This window comes from Peromyscus californicus, unplaced genomic scaffold (genome assembly GCF_007827085.1).
Source record: "Peromyscus californicus insignis strain IS unplaced genomic scaffold, ASM782708v3 Scaffold_24__1_contigs__length_46423439, whole genome shotgun sequence".
In the NCBI taxonomy this organism is placed as follows: Eukaryota; Metazoa; Chordata; class Mammalia; order Rodentia; family Cricetidae; genus Peromyscus; species Peromyscus californicus.
Genome location: NW_026294535.1, coordinates 33,835,132 through 33,852,343, shown reverse-complemented (window position 1 = coordinate 33,852,343; position 17,212 = coordinate 33,835,132). Strand labels below are relative to the sequence as shown.

Below are 17,212 nucleotides of genomic sequence, written 5' to 3'. Positions count from 1 at the left end.
AGGTCGGGGGACTTCAGGTAGACCTCCTTGGCTGGCTGGGAATTTAAGAAGATCAGTCAATGTTTCTCAAGACACACATGTCTTTAAAAATTGCACAAAGTGAATCTTAACCCTGGAGTGCTCAGCTTTGATCCCCACTGTATTAGCATATATCCATTATCCCCACTGTATGGGCATGTATTTCTTGTTCCCACTGTATTAGCATATATTCATTGTTCAAAATAACAGCTTTCATTAATTCATTCCCAGGCCTGCATATACCACACTCTAGTTTCGTTTCCAGGGATGGTCTCTCAGGGTTTGAAACCCCAAATAGACCACCCCAAGTCTGACCTCCCAGCCAGAGATAACCTTGAGTCATTGGCCTTGGGGCTCTTTACCATACTGTACAGTATTGGGCTGCTTGCTCTCTCTGTAAGACCCAGACTTTGAACTTTGAACTTTTTAGAAGAGAGAAGACAAAGAGGAAAGGTCATGGGGTCAGGTGAGCTCCAGTGAGAGTTCACCAACGCTTTTTATTATGGCCAAGATGGACATGTGTTCATAGTCCAACCAAACCCTGCGGGTGGGGAAGGGGCTGGCCTGGGCATCCCTGCTTTGGCATGGTCCCCCATTTCTTTATCTTTTCAGGTGTGTTAGTGACTTTCATTGAACAAAAGGGGTTAAGTGTGTTTTAAAAATTCTGTTTGAGAGTCAGATTAAAAGTTGAATTACACAAGATCACTCAGGAGATGGTAGAGCAGATGGGGGGTGGGAGGTGGGAGTCCATGCCTTTAGAGTAATGTTGTTTTTGTTTCATTTTGAAATTTATTTTGGAGACATGGTCTCTATATGTAGCTGAGGCTGGCCTGGAACTTACTCTATAGCCCAGACTAGCTGGAACTCATGATCCTCCTGTTTCAGCTTCTGGATGCTGCACTTACAGATGCATGCTCCAACACCTAGCTAAGCTTCGCCTGAATGTCTTGGCCATATTTTACCAGGGAGAGCTGCAGTCATTTTGTAAGAGGGTTTAGCAATGGACACAAATCAGCCCTTGGAAGCCTGTTCTGATTTTCTTTTTATGGGTTTTACACATAGCACAGTGGTCATAGAAAATGCCTTTGGACTTCACACTTGACTGTCCTTCAGCCCCATTTTCTCTCTTGGGTTCCAAGGACATATTTTCATTTTATCGAAAATTGATCAGAAGCAGTTTGACCACCCAGCTGGCAGTTTGGCGAGCCTGTTCCAGGTTTTGAACCACTCCCGCTGATTTCTCCGGAGCTAACTTGAAGTTGCGGGTATATTAACCCTTTACGGTGGCATCTTCCGTCTTTGGGTAGTGCGCGGACGGTTCCCTGGCCTCAGTCTCTCCCGTTCTGCAGCTTGCACTGTGGTCCTTTCTAGGACCAGATCTTCATGGAGAACGTAGGCGCCGTGAAACAGCTTTGCAAACTGACCAACAACCTGGAAGAACGGATCGAGGAGTTAGAAATATGGAACAAAAGGCTGACCAGGTTAAAACGCCTCAGCAGCAGCTGGAAGTCCTCTGTCAGTGAAGCCAGTTCAAGCAGGTATGTGCCGTGTCTCCATAGAACTCCCGGGGAGGAAAAGAGTGGACTCCTCCCATAGGAGACAGCTCTGCCTGGCCTTGATGGGGCAACAGTTCCACTTTCTGACACTGAAGTCCCTAGTCCTCCCTTAGAAGAGTTTAGGATGCAGGCCGGGGCGGTGGTGGCCCACGCCTTTAATCCCAGCACTCGGGAGGCAGAGCCTCTGTGAGTTCGAGGCCAGCTTGGTCTACAGAGAGAGATCCAGGACAGGCACCAAAGCTACACAGAGAAACCCTGTCTCAAAAAAACAAAAACAAAAACAAACAAACAAACAAAAAAGACCTGGAGTGAAAGAAAAGTATAGCAGGAAAAGGTCTTTTGAGTTTAGGATGTGCTTGCCTACTGATATTTTTGTTACATGTTTTGTTGGTGCTCTTAAAATGAAATATGAGGCATCTGTTTGAGATCCTCAACCATTAGAAGAAATGCTAAATATTAGCAAAAAGATATTTTCCCTTTCAAGGAGGAGGGCTGGCCATTTCTAAATTTGGAAAAATCATCTTTGATCCTGGGGGTGGGGGTGGGGGGCGGTTGTCATTTTATTGTTGTTTTTATTACTTAAGGAATTAAATGCACATTTCCTGGGCTCTAGTTCTTTAAAAAAAAAAAGAGAGCAAAAAAAATAATGTTAATGCATTCATTAATACTCACTAAAGATTTTTTTCCCCACAAAAGAACTCCAATTGCTTTGACTTTTCTTATTTCCAATGATGACTGTATTACAAAAGAAAAGTCCCCCTGCTGTGTTTGTGACAGTGTGGGCCTTTGTCATAAACCTAGAAAGGCATTTAAAGTAATCAATTCTCTCTCTCTCTCTCTCTCTAAAGCAAATTTAGCAGAGCTGTTAGTACCTCTCCTCCAAGAAGGGCCATTTCCAAAAAGCCCAACAAGGTAAATAGACTGAACTTTAAAAAGAACAGAGATGGGATTTTTTTACACAAAATGAAATCTTAGTTGAGTCTCCTGGTGTATGTAGATCCCAGCTGCTTGGGGGTGGGTGTGGAGGGGGGAGGCTGAGCCAGCAAGATGGGAAGTGCAAAGCCTGCATTTTATAGCCTGGGGTATAAAATGAGTTCAAGGCTAGCCTGGGCAACTTTGTAAGAGTCTGTGGGAGTAGTTCACCAGTACAGCACTTGTCTTACATATGAGTGGCTCTGTTTTCAATCCATAATAACACACACACACACACACACACACACACACACACACACACACACACAATTTTAGAGAAATTGATCAACACATCCTTCTTGGTCTGTTTCCCAGTTTGCACCCTTCCACAGGTGTTAATGGCTATTATCTATTTTTTAAACAACAAAAGCCTAAAGACAAGTGTAGTCAGAAGTTTTCCTGTGTCCCACAGCCGCTCAGTCCCAAGCAAACCCACAGAGGCTTATATTAATTGCAGACTTTTTATAGTCTATGGCTCAGGCTTACTGTTAACTAGCTCTTCTATCTTAAATTAACCCATCTCTATTAATCTACGTATCGCTGCGTGTCTCCTGGCTTTACCTGTGTTCCATTCCATCATCTTCTCTTGGCAGCTCTCAGCGTCTCCCCTACTCCGCCTTTCTTCTCCCTGTATCTTTTCTTGGATTCCCCGCCTGGCTGTACACTGTCTTGCCATAGGCCAGAGCAGCTTCTTTATGAACCCAATGGTAGCCACACATATTCACAGCGAACGGAAAGACCATCCCCGTGCTGTCTTGGCACGTGGTCTCTGTTTCTGCGACCTTGACTTCCCTTGCCTGTCACTGCCAGCTCTCTAGGTGACCTTTGCCCCTAGAGGCCTCCTTGGGTCATTGGGTCATTGAAATGTATACACATGGGTGGATAGTGGTGCTCCTGGGCCGAGTGGGGAGTGTTGATGATCAAAATTCTACAGGTACTGGACCTCTAGGTAAGAAGCATGGCTGGGACCACCCAGGTCTTGGTGCTGGCCAGGACATTTTCTGGAGGAAGTTGAGGCCACCTCCATCTAGTGCTAATGCAGTCAATAGGATGGTCCTTACTTTGCTCTGTTTCTCCAAAAGGTAGGTAGCTGCTATCTACAGTGGTAGGTGAGATGGGAAGGCCTGACAGTTCCGGTTAGAATTCAGGATAAGTAGAAGAGAAGGGGAAAGGGTAAGAATAGCTGCATACATCTCATGCCACATAAAACCTGTTGAGACGGAATTTGCCGGGGCGGTTAGATTTTTGACAGTCTCCATAGTCATCCTTAGGTCTATCCAGATTGGAGAATTGTTACGTTGTTAATTGGGCCCCCCCCCCCCATAATAACTCAGAGAAGCACTTGGGCATTGTTTTATTTTCCTATGTTAGTGGTAAGGAAGATGAGAATGAACGGTATATACAGGACTTGACTCAGTCATTTCCCAAAGTGTGGTCAAAGGACTGTGAGCAAAATCAAGGAGATTTAGACTAGCCCAGCAGCTTGGGGCCGGGAGCCCTTATTCTAGGAAGAATACTATTAATTCCAACCAACTCAGCAAATTCCACTGAACCTTTTCTCGGCATGGCAGTCCTCAGACATCCTCAGAACGTTCCCAGCGAGAGTTAGGAAGGGTACCCACCAGGCATGGACTTTGTGACGTTCAGACTGCTTCCGGTGGCATTCATGAAAGACTTGGTACTAACAGCCCCTAGGCTTCTGTGCCTGTTAAAAAGTATATCATTATTAAACACCCCCTCTTTACAACGAAGAACATGTTCCTTAACTAGATAACAAATCGAAGGAATAACTAGAGGGCAATTTAAAACTATTTCTTAGTTATTCCCATTCCTGTATACCCTTCAGTCAAAATCCCGATTCCACTCTGTCTTCTGAGAAGGAAGGACACAACACTCCCCACTGGAGTCGTGGGAACCTCCTAAGTAGGCAGCACTCATTCGAGTGGGCAGGAACCCCTCCAGCTCCATTCCCTACCGGTTTCACAGCTCCTGGTGCGTGTTCGTAGCTCTTCCCCATTCCCCGTGTGCTAGTTTTTACGACACTATGTGTCTGCCCTGACGTGTGCTTCATTACCTTCCTAGAGACAATATTTACAGATTTTCATATCGTCTGTGGTTGTACAAAGCAGCAATCAATAAATATTCATTGAAAGAATGGAAGAATAAACAAAACACGGGCCCAGAGCTGTCCTTAGTCATAGGTGGGAAAATGGAACACTCACATGCCATAAGGTGTGCTTGGTAGTATTTTGTGCCCCAAAATCTTTCCTATGGCTTCCCCGACATTCTCCTGTGGGAATTCATTCCTTCCTGTCTGGAGGAACTTTGGATCTCTCCAAGTCCATTAGGAGACGGCGCCTGGGTTCTGATGCCCTTGTCTTCTAGGCTGCCTTCTTTCATAAAGGACAAGACAGTATGCACAGCTGTCCTGCACACACTAGGCAAAGGCCAGGCTGCTGTAGCCTGCAGCACCTAGCAATGGGAGGCTTTGAATGAGATTGTTGTGTTCAGAGAGGCAAGAGCAGAGGGGGCAGGTGTAAACTGAGGCACGTTGGGAGGAGTCACCATCGTTGGGAGACAGCAAAGATCTCGGCTGGTTTGGGTCTTCAGGACTCACAGCTGCTGTTCTGATCTGTCCATGTTTCTCAACTTTCCCACAGGTGTCCTTTTCAGGGAGGAAACAGTCCTGCCCCAACTGGGTTTTCCAGACACTGGTTATAGCTTTAATTGCTGTAATGACGTTTTGGTAAGAAAAACTTCCATGTTATGCTATCAAGTTTTTCTTTTTTTTTTCTTGTCTTTCTTTTCTCACACATGAACTGGGGACTGACCTTCTCTTTGCTTAAAGATAAAGAGCTTTCTTTTTTTTTTTTTTTAAATCGGCACGAATCTTTGATAACTTAAAGATGATGGAGCCCCTTTGAAATTCATATCTTGAAGAAAACACAACTGGATTTATGTACTTAGATGTGAGATGAATGATGATCTTATTCTTTTCAATCAATTGTGATTTAGCAGCAGACCATGGTGTGTGTGTGTGTGTGTGTGTGTGTGTGTGTGTGTGTGTGTGTGTGTGTTATATTTGTCTTATCTTTGCAAGTAACTCTCTCAAATTCTTTGTTTTCCTTTCTGTCTACTTGGGAGAAAGGGGCAAGTGGGAAATCCTATACAGCCTGTGCTGCCCGGCACTGATATCTGTTAGGATGCTTTGTATTCTGCCACGAAGACTTTTCTATCCAAGAGCCCCCAAGAACTGTGAAAATGCATAGACACCTGAAACCGTAGCCCAGTCTGCTAAGAGAGTAAGCAAGCAGATGCAGCAGGGAGGCTGTGGTGGCTTTGACCTCTGTCTCTGCCTGGAGGTGGTGGTTGTGGAGGTGAGATTGGAGGAGATAGTGGAGGAAGGAGTAGAGGTGATTGTGGGGTAGGAATGGAGGAGGGAGTGGGGGAGAGTGGAGGAGGGGGTGGGGGAGAGTGGAGGAGGGGGTGGGGGAGAGTGGAGGAGGGGGTGGGGGAGAGTGGAGGAGGGCAGAGTGATCCTTGTAGTGCTGCACTTTCTCATGTCTCTGGTCTCTAGGATCCTGTGGTCACAAGGACAGCTCCCTACACTTAAGTTTTCTTGCTTGTGCTCTCTGGGCTTGTAAACAGTACATCCCTTCTTTCCTCTCTCCCTTCCTTCCTTCCTTCCTTCCTTCCTTCCTTCCTTCCTTCCTTCCTTCCTTTCTTTCCTTTTGGTTTTTGTTGTTGTTGTTGTTGGGTTTCTCTGTTTAGCCCCCAGCTGTCCTGGAACTCACTCTGTGGACCAGGCTGGCCTCAGACTCACAGAGATCTGCCTACCGAGATTAAATGTGTGCGCCACCACCCTGTTGAACAGTATTTTCTTGCTGATGGTCTGACGTAGTAAAAGCAAAGCTATGCTTTGTGTGTATGGAAAGGAATGATGTCTGGGCCTTGTATGGAGGAAGACGGTTGTTCCAGAGGCAAAGCAAGTGGAGTGCCAAAGGTGCTCCCTAGCTGTGCCAGAGGTGCTCCCTAGCTGTGCCAGAGGTGCTCCCTAGCTGTGCCAGAGGTGCTCCCTAGCTGTGCCAGAGGTGCTCCCTAGCTGCGCCAGAGGTGCTCCCTAGCTGCGCCAGAGGTGCTCCCTAGCTGCGGGACACTGTGTAGCTCTCTGTCCTCTTCCCTCAGTGTTTCACTCTTTAGATGACTGAATGAGTGAGTGATTTGGCCCTGGGGATTACACCCTGGACTTTAAGCTTGCTACATCCATGCTCTCATTGATTGGAACCTTCGTTCAGCCCAGCTAATGCCCACAGTGGGAGTATGCCCAGGTGTTTGATGTCATGACCTGAAATTCCCATCAGGAGCCTTTGCATTTCCCCTCAGTTTCCTAAGTGCTCATCTTCTGCCAGGTTCCCCAGCCCAGGGGAGGGTGAGCATCTACTTTTAGCAGACACACATCACATGCTCCGGAGATACAGCCCCAGCCCTGTGAAGAGGTGTAGATGAACAGTCTTATTAAATAAGAAACACAGAGCCAATTGCAGAGTTAAAAGCCCAAGAGGTCAGAGCAGTAGCTAAGAGCTTAAAACCCTTTCTTACCCTCACCGCCGCTGCTGTCCTTCCCCTCAGCAAGAGGCCTACTTCCTGTGTGTCTGTCCTTTTATTGACTTTCTGTTCTGCCTTCTCATTGGTTGTAAACCCAACCACATGACCTCCTCGTCACTGCCTGTCTATACAGATCTACAGGTCTTCTAAGGTTGGTATTGAGATTAAAGGCGTGGGTCTCCATGCTGGCTGTATCCTTAAACACACAGAGATCCGCCTAGCTCTGCCTCCCAAGAGCTGGGGTTAAAGGCGTGCGCCACCACCGCCCAGCTTCTGCTATGGCTTGCTATTAGCTCTGACCCCCAGGCAACTTTATTTATTAACATACAAATAAAATCACATTTCAGTACAAATGAAATATCACCATAAAGAGGTGATGGGAAGTCTAGTTCTGAGTAAAGTCACTGCATTCAGCGCCCGTTTGTGAGACCCTCTGAGCCCAGTGTTGGCCATTAGGACCACAAATGTGAGGTAATAGGCTCCGTCTCTCAGTCATGGTCTCTGTCGTGCCTGAGAAGCATCAAAACCTGGGTTTGCTGCTGCAGAGAACATGTCTCTTTCATTCTAACGCACTAGAAGTCGTCTGGTCTGTGCATTGAGACAGACGTCAAACACGAATCCGGGGAAAGATTTTAGAATTAATAGTTGGGGGACAGAGAATGAGAGACACGGGCAAGCACAAAGCAAGGGAAGCCGGACCACGGTAAACGGTTGCCGGGGTGACGCGACAGCGTCTGTCTGACACATCCTTAGACTTGGTACCACTTTTCCAGAAAGGACTGAGCCTGTCGGGCATCTCCCATCTGTCTCTGAGAACACGTTAGGGCTTCCCTTCTGGTGAGTGGAATTCATTTGGGGAACATCTCCGTGTTTTTAGGCAGCGATGGTAAATCTACCACCTGCAGGGGAGAACACAGTCCCGAGGAGCTGGGTTTGGAAAGCAAGGTGTGAAGTAAGGCTGCCAGGACAGCAAGTCGAGTGACCTTATTTCCAGCAGACTTCTATGTGACTCACGAGAGAGTCTAAAAACTCCCTGCAGAGAGGAAGGCACACAACGTTTAGACGGATAAACATGGCTGGGATCCGCGTCTCAAACGCCAGAGCCCTTCAGGGACACTTTCATTTCGCTGTGTAAATTGTGTGAATGAGAGGAAAGGCATGTTCATTATTTCGAAGTCACGTGGCTGCTTTGTGCCTTTCCTTTCTTCCCTCTGCATAACTTGATATATCGGACTCTGGACGATGTTGTAGATGACCAAAGGGTTTGGGCTCCATGGCTGACCTCTGCCTCCCTTCACCTCCCAGCTCAACAGTGTGGATGAACACCACCCGCAGGAAGCGAGTTTTGTCCTTATCTTTCCCCCCTCCAGCTGTTGACAGGCCTCCCCTGGTGACAGCTTGCCAGGGCCAGGGAGTCTGCTCTGTGGAGAGCTCCTTTGGCACAGAGTCCTGGGAGCCTCTGAACTACCAGGAGCCCAGGGTTCTTTTCACTTTCCCAGGCAGAAAACCCTCACTGTGCTGTTTCCATGGTGTTCCTGCCAGCCACAGCTCCCTCTCCTCACTGTTCCCATCTGTGTGGCCTGCGAGTACATCTGCGGCCAGCTGGAAAGTTGACTGAGATATATATATGGAAACAAATCCGCCACCTAATGCTTTCTCCCCCCTTTTAACAGCGCCCTGACGATAGTCGCCCTTTACATACTTAGCTTAAAGGATCAAGACCGACGCTCCCCAAATCTCCCTCTAAGGTAGGAGCTCAGACCTTGTGTTCCTTTGAGAACTTAAGGACTTAAAACATTATTCTTATTTATGTGTATGTGGGTGCCTGAGGAGGCCAGAATTGGGCATTGGATCCCCCGGAGGTGGAGCTGTTTGCTGACTGAATTCACTGATGTGAGGGCTGGGAACTGAACTCCAATCTTCTGGGCAAATGCTAACCACTGAGCCGCCACTCCAGTCCTAACAGAAGGACTCTGGAAGGCCAGTTTCACTAACCATTTTGTACTCTTGCAGCAATATTACCAGTTCTCCAGAGCCGACTCTGCCGTCCACAGCTTCCCCCTCAGGTACCGTCTTCCTGTTCCTCACCGTAAGTCCGACCCGTTTTCCCTCCACGGGCCACGACGTTGCGTGACCCTCCTTTGCTCAATGCCTTGCAGCTCCTCACACAACCTTGGCGACCACACAGACCTCCCCTCAAGTGCCTGAAATCACTTTCTGTGAGATCCTGACGTGTCAGGAAACTTACTGCTGCCCCGTGTGGGGACCACGAACGTTATTTTCAAGTCCTGCACAGAGACTATTGGCAGCAGAGAGAGAAATCCATCAGAGAGAGCGGGCAGGTAAACACTGTTCAGAGCGAAACGAATAAGCCTTCGAATTTGAGGTTTTCCCTGGTTGATATTTACCTGGATAGTTTGTGAATGGATATAGACAGTGGTTTTACTCTTCTCTTTGATGTCGCACAATCTATAAAAACATGGGCACATGAGCCAATAACCATCTGAATATTGAACATCTTCCCCAGGGAAGAGATGCTGTCCGTCTGTGTCTCCTCTGCCCCTACGAGACAGGGTTTCTCTGTGTAACAGTCTTGGCTGTCCTGGAACTCACAGAGATCCTCCTGCCTCTGTCTCCTGAGTGCTGGGGATTAAAGGTGTGCGCTACCACTGCCTGGCGTTTAAATTATTTGTAATTTTTACCCAGCAGAAATATTTCATTTGTCTGTCACCAACAAGGATGGCGAGGTAACCAGGTGCACATGGGTTAGTTTTTTCTCCTCTTTGTTTTGTTCGTGGCTCATTTAGAACTTACATGGTGTAGTATCTGGACTTCCTGTCTAACTAATCTGGGGAAAAAATATAAGAAACATAGAAAAAAGAAGAGAGGAAAGGAGTGAACGAACTTTGGAAACCCTGACTTGAATATAGCCTTTGGGCTCGTGGGACCCAGGAGCTTGGCTTTCCACTTTCAGAAGCCTCCCTCTCCTTTTGTACACGTGTGCACAGCTATTGGTTTTGTTGGCTTGTTTGGTCTTGTGTGTGTGGTACACGCATAAATGCAGGTAAGTGTGCATAGGCCCGTGTGGACATGTGGAGGCTATCTTATTTTCTGATACGGGCTATCTCACTGAACCGAGTGCTCGGTGACTGGCTGGGTTGGTTAGCAGGCAAGCTCTGGGACTCGGCCTTGGTCTCCTGCGGCACCCACCCACTTTCCCCATTCTACCCCAACCTAGTACGAAGCTTGCTGCTGTGCCCGGTTCTTACATGGGTGCTGGAGATCTGAGCCCAGGTCCTCAGGCGTGTATAGCAGGCACGTTAGCTAGCTCACTAGGGCCCTTTATATGTTTAAAAAAAGTTTTTAGATCTCTGTAAGTGCAAATGCATTTCTTCCAAATGGATTCTAGTTTATGGTTTTAGAAATCTCATTCTGTATACACACATTAACAAGTGTCCAGGATAGCACTGATAATAATGGAAGGTAATATCAGCAATGTAGACTAGTGTGACTTGTCTACGAGGATGCTGCCAAAGCAGCATCTCCCAAATGATGGAGATGTCAGGTGCCAATAAATTATTTCTGACTCTATGAAATGTGTATTAAAACAGGGCTCTGGCTCACCATGTTCAGGACCCCGCTGGTGGTGATTCCGTGTCCCAGTGTTTCGATAATAATTGTAGTCATGGCAAGAAAACAAATCGCATTCGTCCTCTGTAAAGTTCCCACCTCACAAAAGCGCATGTCACTTCTGCTTACACACTGCTGGCCAGAGAAAGTCGTATCGGTCATATCTGGTTTCAGATGGATGGAGGGGGTGTAAATTTATCATGGATCTCGATGAAGTAAATGAATAAAAATAGTATTTGTAAGCAGCCTGCCACACCGAATATGGTCAGTTGGCAGAGCCTTAGGGCAAAAATGTAATCTCCTTCCCCTGGATTAATATCACATCCCCGTTTATCATGAAGCAATGAGGTATGACGCCACACAAGACACTGTAATAGCAGCTCAGACGAATAAGTCATTTGCTCCTCACACACACATCGTATAGGCACTGTTAATGTCCTCTTTTTTGTTCCCAGTGAGGAAACTAAGACACAAAGTGTTTTCTTGTGTCTCTAAGAGACTTGGGCTTTTTTTTTTTTTTTCTCATCAAAACAATGTTGAACCAAATTTGGGAACAGATGTATCAAGCCAGAGTGGCTATGAAGCTTCAGTTGTAAGAAAGGGGTTTGTGTCAGCCATCTTGTTTTCAATACAGTGTTCTCTTTTTACGGTTGCATATGCATGTCTGTGTATGCATATTTGTGTGTCGGAGTGTGGGCACATGTACACCATGGTCTGCATGGCAGAAGACAACCTGGAGCATCGGTTCTTGCTTTCCACCTCGGGGTGGGGTCTCTTGCTGGTTGCTGCTGAGCATGGCAGGCGAGGTGGCCTGTAAGTCTTCATCTCCCTTCTCACTGGAATTACAGTCATGCATTATTACGTCCAGCCTCATACGGGTACTGGGGAGTTGAATTCAGCTCCTCACACTTGTCCAGCAAGCGTTTTATATCCACTGAGCCATCTTGACAGATCCCTACATATTTTTAAATAGAAAAAGTCGGTATTGAGGCCGGAGAGATGGCTCGGCAATTACCAGTGTTACCGCTCTCAAAGAAGACCCACGTTTGATTCCCAGCACCCACATCAGGTGGCTCACAACTGTCTGTGACTCCAGTTTCAGGAGATCCAAAGTTCTCTGGCCTCTGTAGCCACCAGCATGCATGTGGTGCACATAAACTCGTGCACACACAAACATGTGCACTTAAGTAATTTCTTTTTAAAAAAGAAAGAAAAGAAAGAAGAAACTAATACCGTCCCCCAAATCCCTAAAACCTTCATCTCTTGCAAAAGAATGTGGAAGATTATGGTTGGCCAAGCATTTTCTGACCTTGGCTGTCCTCCCTGAAGACATGTAATGTCCGTCTTTGACAGTTATCCCCAGAAGGGACCATTCCACCTACTCAAGATCTATCAATGACAATGAATTCTTAGGAGGGAGAAGTCAGAGCTGCTCTGCTCTTCATTGTCAGGGCTTTGTTTGATCCATAACAACCAGTTCTCCATATAAGAGAATGTTAGAAGACAGGAAGTGGTGGCGCACACCTTTAGTCCCAGCACTCGGGAGGCAGAGCCAGGCGGATCTCTATGAGTTCGAGACCAGCCTGGTCTACAGAGTGAGATCCAGAACAGGCTCCAAAGCTACACAGAGAAACCTTATCTTGAAACACACACACACACACACACACACACACACACACACATATATTGGAAAGCTCAGCTCTGAGCAAACTGGACAGTGAGTGTCTGCTCATCCTGTATTTCCACATCTGTGGGAACTCTGAGAGAAAGATCTGCTGCTAGGTGCCTGGGCATGTCATAGATTGTCAGAGAACAGCTGCACTAGTGACCCTTTTTACCCTGAGAATCCACAGTTAACATACTTTCATAATGACTGTATGGAGAAAAGCATAAGGGGTAAATGTAAGTCCAGCTGAGCCTCTACATGAATTTTGTGTGGTAGAAATCCATGGGAAGACGCCTCCTCCCAAGACCATGGACAGCACCATAGACCTGTTTTCTGCGATCACTCAGGGCTTCAAAGCTTTACCTCAGAAGAGCCTCTGATTTATGGTGATACCCCTATTTTACAACATAATCACTGGTGAAGTTAGAATTGGAATCTAGGCCCCTGTTTCCATGACCACGGTTCCTCCCAATCTGACATCCTGCTTTTGTTTATTTAGACGTAGGGTGTGCACATACGTGCTCCCACCTCTAAAAGATGCGGACAGTAACCACTCTGAGCATCCAGAAAGCCTCTCCCATGCCTCCCTCCTCATTGAGTCTGCCTATAGCCATCAGGATGTTCCCTGATGCAGGATCTTTCCCAGGGTGGAGGAGGGCTGCTCGTCTCTTGCTGACGCAGCTTCCCCCCCTCTGTCTAGGGCAGCGGTTCTCAATCTGTGGGTCTTGACACCTTTCAGGGGGGGTCCAATGACCCTCTCACAGGAGTCACCCAAGACCATTCGTAATATCAGATATTTATGTCAGGATTCAACAATAGAAAAATTACAGTCATGAAGTAGCAACAAGAATAATTTTTACAGTTGGGGGTCACCACAACATGAGGAACTGCGTTAAAGGGTCGCAGCATTAGGAAGGTTGAGAACCACTCATCTAGGGTGATGTATAGCCTCAGGGCTCCCAACACAAAAGAGGAGAATGTTGGGTGACTGTTATTTGCTACCAGGTGTTTCTGAGACATGAAGAACAATTAAAAATTAAGGAATAAAAATAAAAAAGAAATTCAAGGAGTTTAAAAAAAATCAGAGAGCTCTCAGTGGGATGCAGAGTACTATCTGGCAATTTACTCAAGCCCAAAAGACATTTGTGAGACGCTTCCCTGAGCAGTCAGACTACAATAAAGCAAGTGAAAGAAAATCTGCGTTGTTATGACATGCTGAGCTCAAGGTATAATTTTTCTTTTAGGTCTAAGTTGATTGCCTAAGTATTTGTAAAGTGTCTTTCAGAAAAGTCATCCACTCCTCTCCTATTCTATTTCCCTGCTCTTTAATAAAAAGTTTGAGAAAGACAGATAAGGGAATAGAAAGTACTTCAGAATATTGAATTTCTACTCTGAGGAGACAACTGAATATGATGGATTAGGTTTTAACCCATGGGACCCAGGAAGATTCAAGTAGACAGAAGAGTTTAAATATGAAAAAACAAAAGGCCCATCGGGAAAACATTGATGGAATGGTACATATTGTAACAGGTCGGTGAGCCTTAAAAAAAAAAAAATCGAAAATCAAAACAGCACCTGGCATCCTTCCTCATTTTGTTTTAAATGTAAGAACTTTTAGAAGAATGAATCCCCCAAAGAAAATGGTCCCCTGTGCTAATGATCTCAGCCATGATGGGCCGGGCACATTGACCTCTTCCTCCAGGCTTGCTTCTGTCATGAGGCAGGAAAGGTATCCTAGATGCTGCACCAAGATTCAGCCTTCAGCACAGTTGTACATGTAGTGTGCTACCCACGATCTGCCAGGATGGATACCGTTCTACATCTCTCTGCTCTGGTTTTTGATTTAGTTGACTGGGAGGTCCCACCCATCAGTTGTGAAATACACCCTTAGCCTCCTAAGGAAAATCACCTGTGTTACACATTAAGCCTATAGTGAAAGTTCTGGAAGGCATTTATAGAAGGAGAGCTTCCCATTCGGTTCATTAGGAGTTATGGTTTTCTAATAGCCTGCTTTTCAGAGTAGAAGAGTTCTGCTTCATATAAGTGACAAGTTAGGGGCATTGTGTAGGGAATTTAAAATGTATTTTCTGCCTTTGGAAAAAATAATTTTCATAATTTTAAGTTAGATAAATTTGTGTATGAATTCTAAACATAAATTTAGGTTTAGATAACCTCTAAGGTTATCTCTTCTCAGCCTCCCCTAAATTTTTTTACTTTGTTATTATTGTGTGAGAGTGTGTGGGTGTGTATGGTGTGCGAGTGAAGACATATGCATGCGTGGTGTGCAGTAGAGGTTAGAGGTCACTTTAGAGTCAGCTCTCTCTTTTCTCCTTTTATGTGGGTTCGGGGATAAAAAAAAGTTCCAGTCATCAGGCTTGTGCGGCAAACACCTTCACCCACTGGATAAAATGGGTATTTTTAAAAGTAAAACGAAATAGACATAAATATAAAACAAAATAGATATTTTTTTAAAGTGAGGTTGAGCCCTGATCCTCAACCTCACTTTCAAAAAATATCTATCTTATTTTTAATTGTGTGTGTGCGCACACGCACCATGCACGCGCACATAAATGCAAGTGCCCATGGCAGCCAGAAAAGGGCGCTGGATCCCTTGGAGCTGGAACTACAGGTGGCTGTGGGCTGCCTGATGTGGTGATGTGAGCCACACTTGGATCCTTTGCAACAGCAGTACAAGCTCTTAACTGCTGAGCTCCACCTTCCCTTTTCATGACTTCTTAAAGAAATACTTTAGCAGAGCATGGGATCACATACCCAGAATCCCTACAGTTGGGAAGATCAAGAATTCTAGGCTGTGCTAGCCTGTTTTCGATAGTAAAACCTTGTCTACACACACACACACACACGCACACACACACACACACACACACACACACACACACACACACACACGTCAGCAAGAACAGTCTATCATAAGGTAACCAATCTTATCCATAGGGCTGTCTCTCTTCAAGTGCCTCTGTGGAAGAGAAGGCACTCTGTAGTTGCTATTGTCAGATTTTACAATGAGCTGCTCTCCCTGCCAGCTCTGTGAGGAAGTAGAACAAAAAGTAGGGGAAGAACAGACAACATGGAGAAGTTCTGGTTTCTGCTTCTCTGTAGGCCTCAATTGCCTTGGAAACCTGCGGCCTTCTGTGGAAGCAATCTTAAGCGAAACCATTAGTAGGCGACTAGCACCTAAAAATTATTGCTGGGGCAGCTCGAATCTAAGAAGTCTGGAAGCCCTTGGGAAAGCATATGTATTTCTGTACAGAAGAAAATGAATATTCAATTTTCTAGAAATTTCTCGTATCTCAAGATCCATTAATGGAACACATCATTTTGGGCTGCATGCTTAGACCCTTGCATTGCTGGTACGCTATCCTCACTCCTGTTTACTGAAATCAGGGGGAAGAAATGTAGACTCTCACATCTGTTCTAAGCATCCTTCACATCCTGTCCCGGGAGTTTCACCTCTGAGTAAGGGAAGATATTTAAAGGTTAAACAACTGGCTTGTCTTTTTCATTTCCTTCCCCTTTCCCTTCAACTCTTCTGCACACATTTGCAGAATGCCACAGAGAGCCTGCATGGCCCATCCTTTGAACCACAAACACAGACATTTTCAAGATGGTCACAGTCGTGTGAACAGGGTGTTAGCAAGCCCTCCCACCTAGTGTAAGAAGTGTGGAAGAGCCGAGAGTTTTCAAGAAAGACTGTCTCTAATCATTGGGCCCAGTTGCTTTTGCTTCCTATCCTGAAACTGAATGTAGAAACTTGAATGCAGACATAAATCCAAAAAACAAAAACAAAACAAAGATCAGCTCTCTGGAGTGGTCTGAAGAAGATGTTCTCCACAGTCTTGGACTTTTGAATATTTTGTTGCCGGTTAATGGTGCTGTTTGGGGAGGCTTAGGAGGTGTGGTCCTGTTGAAGGAGGGATGTCACTGGAGGTGGGCTTTGATAGCGTAAAGACTGCTGTTGGAGTTCCTTTTCTGCATTGTGCCTTCAGTTTAAGATGTGAGCTCTCAGCTTGCTGTTCCAGCCACCATGCCTGTGTGCTGCCACTCTTCCCATGCAAGATGGTTGTCCCTCTGGATCCATAAGCCCAGATAAACCAACTCATCCTTCAATGAGTTGCCCTGGTCATAATGTGGTTTTTTGTTTGTTTGTTTTTATCACCATGAGAAAATACTAGAGAAAAACAACTTACACATTTTGACTCCTGGTCTTAGAGGATTCAGTCGATGGTAGAATGGCTGAATCATTCTGGACCTGTGATGGGCAGATTACCATGGCAACAGGGGTATGATGAGGAGGTGAGGCTCACCTCTTAGCAGCCAGGAGATGGGAGAGATGGAGAGTGGGCTTGCTCTAGAATGCTCTCTCCTGCTTCTATGCCATCCTAGATCTCATCTATTGAATGGTGCTGTCCACATTCAGGGTAGGGCTTTTCCTATCAGGTGCTGCCCCATAGCAGCCATCTTTGAAATGACCCTACTGACACGCCCAGAAGTGTACTGTACCAATCACCTAGGCCAGGGCTTCTCAAAATTTTCTATCCATGATCCTTTTTTTGTGTGTGTGAGAAATTTCAAGTGACCTTAGGTATAGAAGCATATAAAATTGGCATAAAAACCGAACACTGATTGGCATGTGTGTGTGTATTTAAAGAAATTCACTCTAAAACAATTCTTTTTACTTTAAAAAATGTTGGGTGGCTCACTATCACCTGGAACTCCAGTTCCAAGGAATCTGATGCCTGCCTCC

At 45.8% G+C, this 17,212-nt stretch overlaps 1 protein-coding gene across 1 annotated transcript in view; it reads left to right on the top strand.

Moving 5' to 3' along the window:
- Positions 1-17,212, top strand: part of Myrfl (myelin regulatory factor like) — a 109,664-nt gene that overhangs the window by 80,776 nt on the left and 11,676 nt on the right. Inside the window, exons 14-19 of the mRNA XM_052752885.1 lie at positions 1,390-1,556; positions 2,423-2,486; positions 5,207-5,292; positions 8,825-8,899; positions 9,165-9,217; positions 9,311-9,493. Coding sequence (XP_052608845.1) covers positions 1,390-1,556; positions 2,423-2,486; positions 5,207-5,292; positions 8,825-8,899; positions 9,165-9,217; positions 9,311-9,493 — 628 coding nt within the window. The remainder of the gene's footprint in view (positions 1-1,389; positions 1,557-2,422; positions 2,487-5,206; positions 5,293-8,824; positions 8,900-9,164; positions 9,218-9,310; positions 9,494-17,212) is intronic.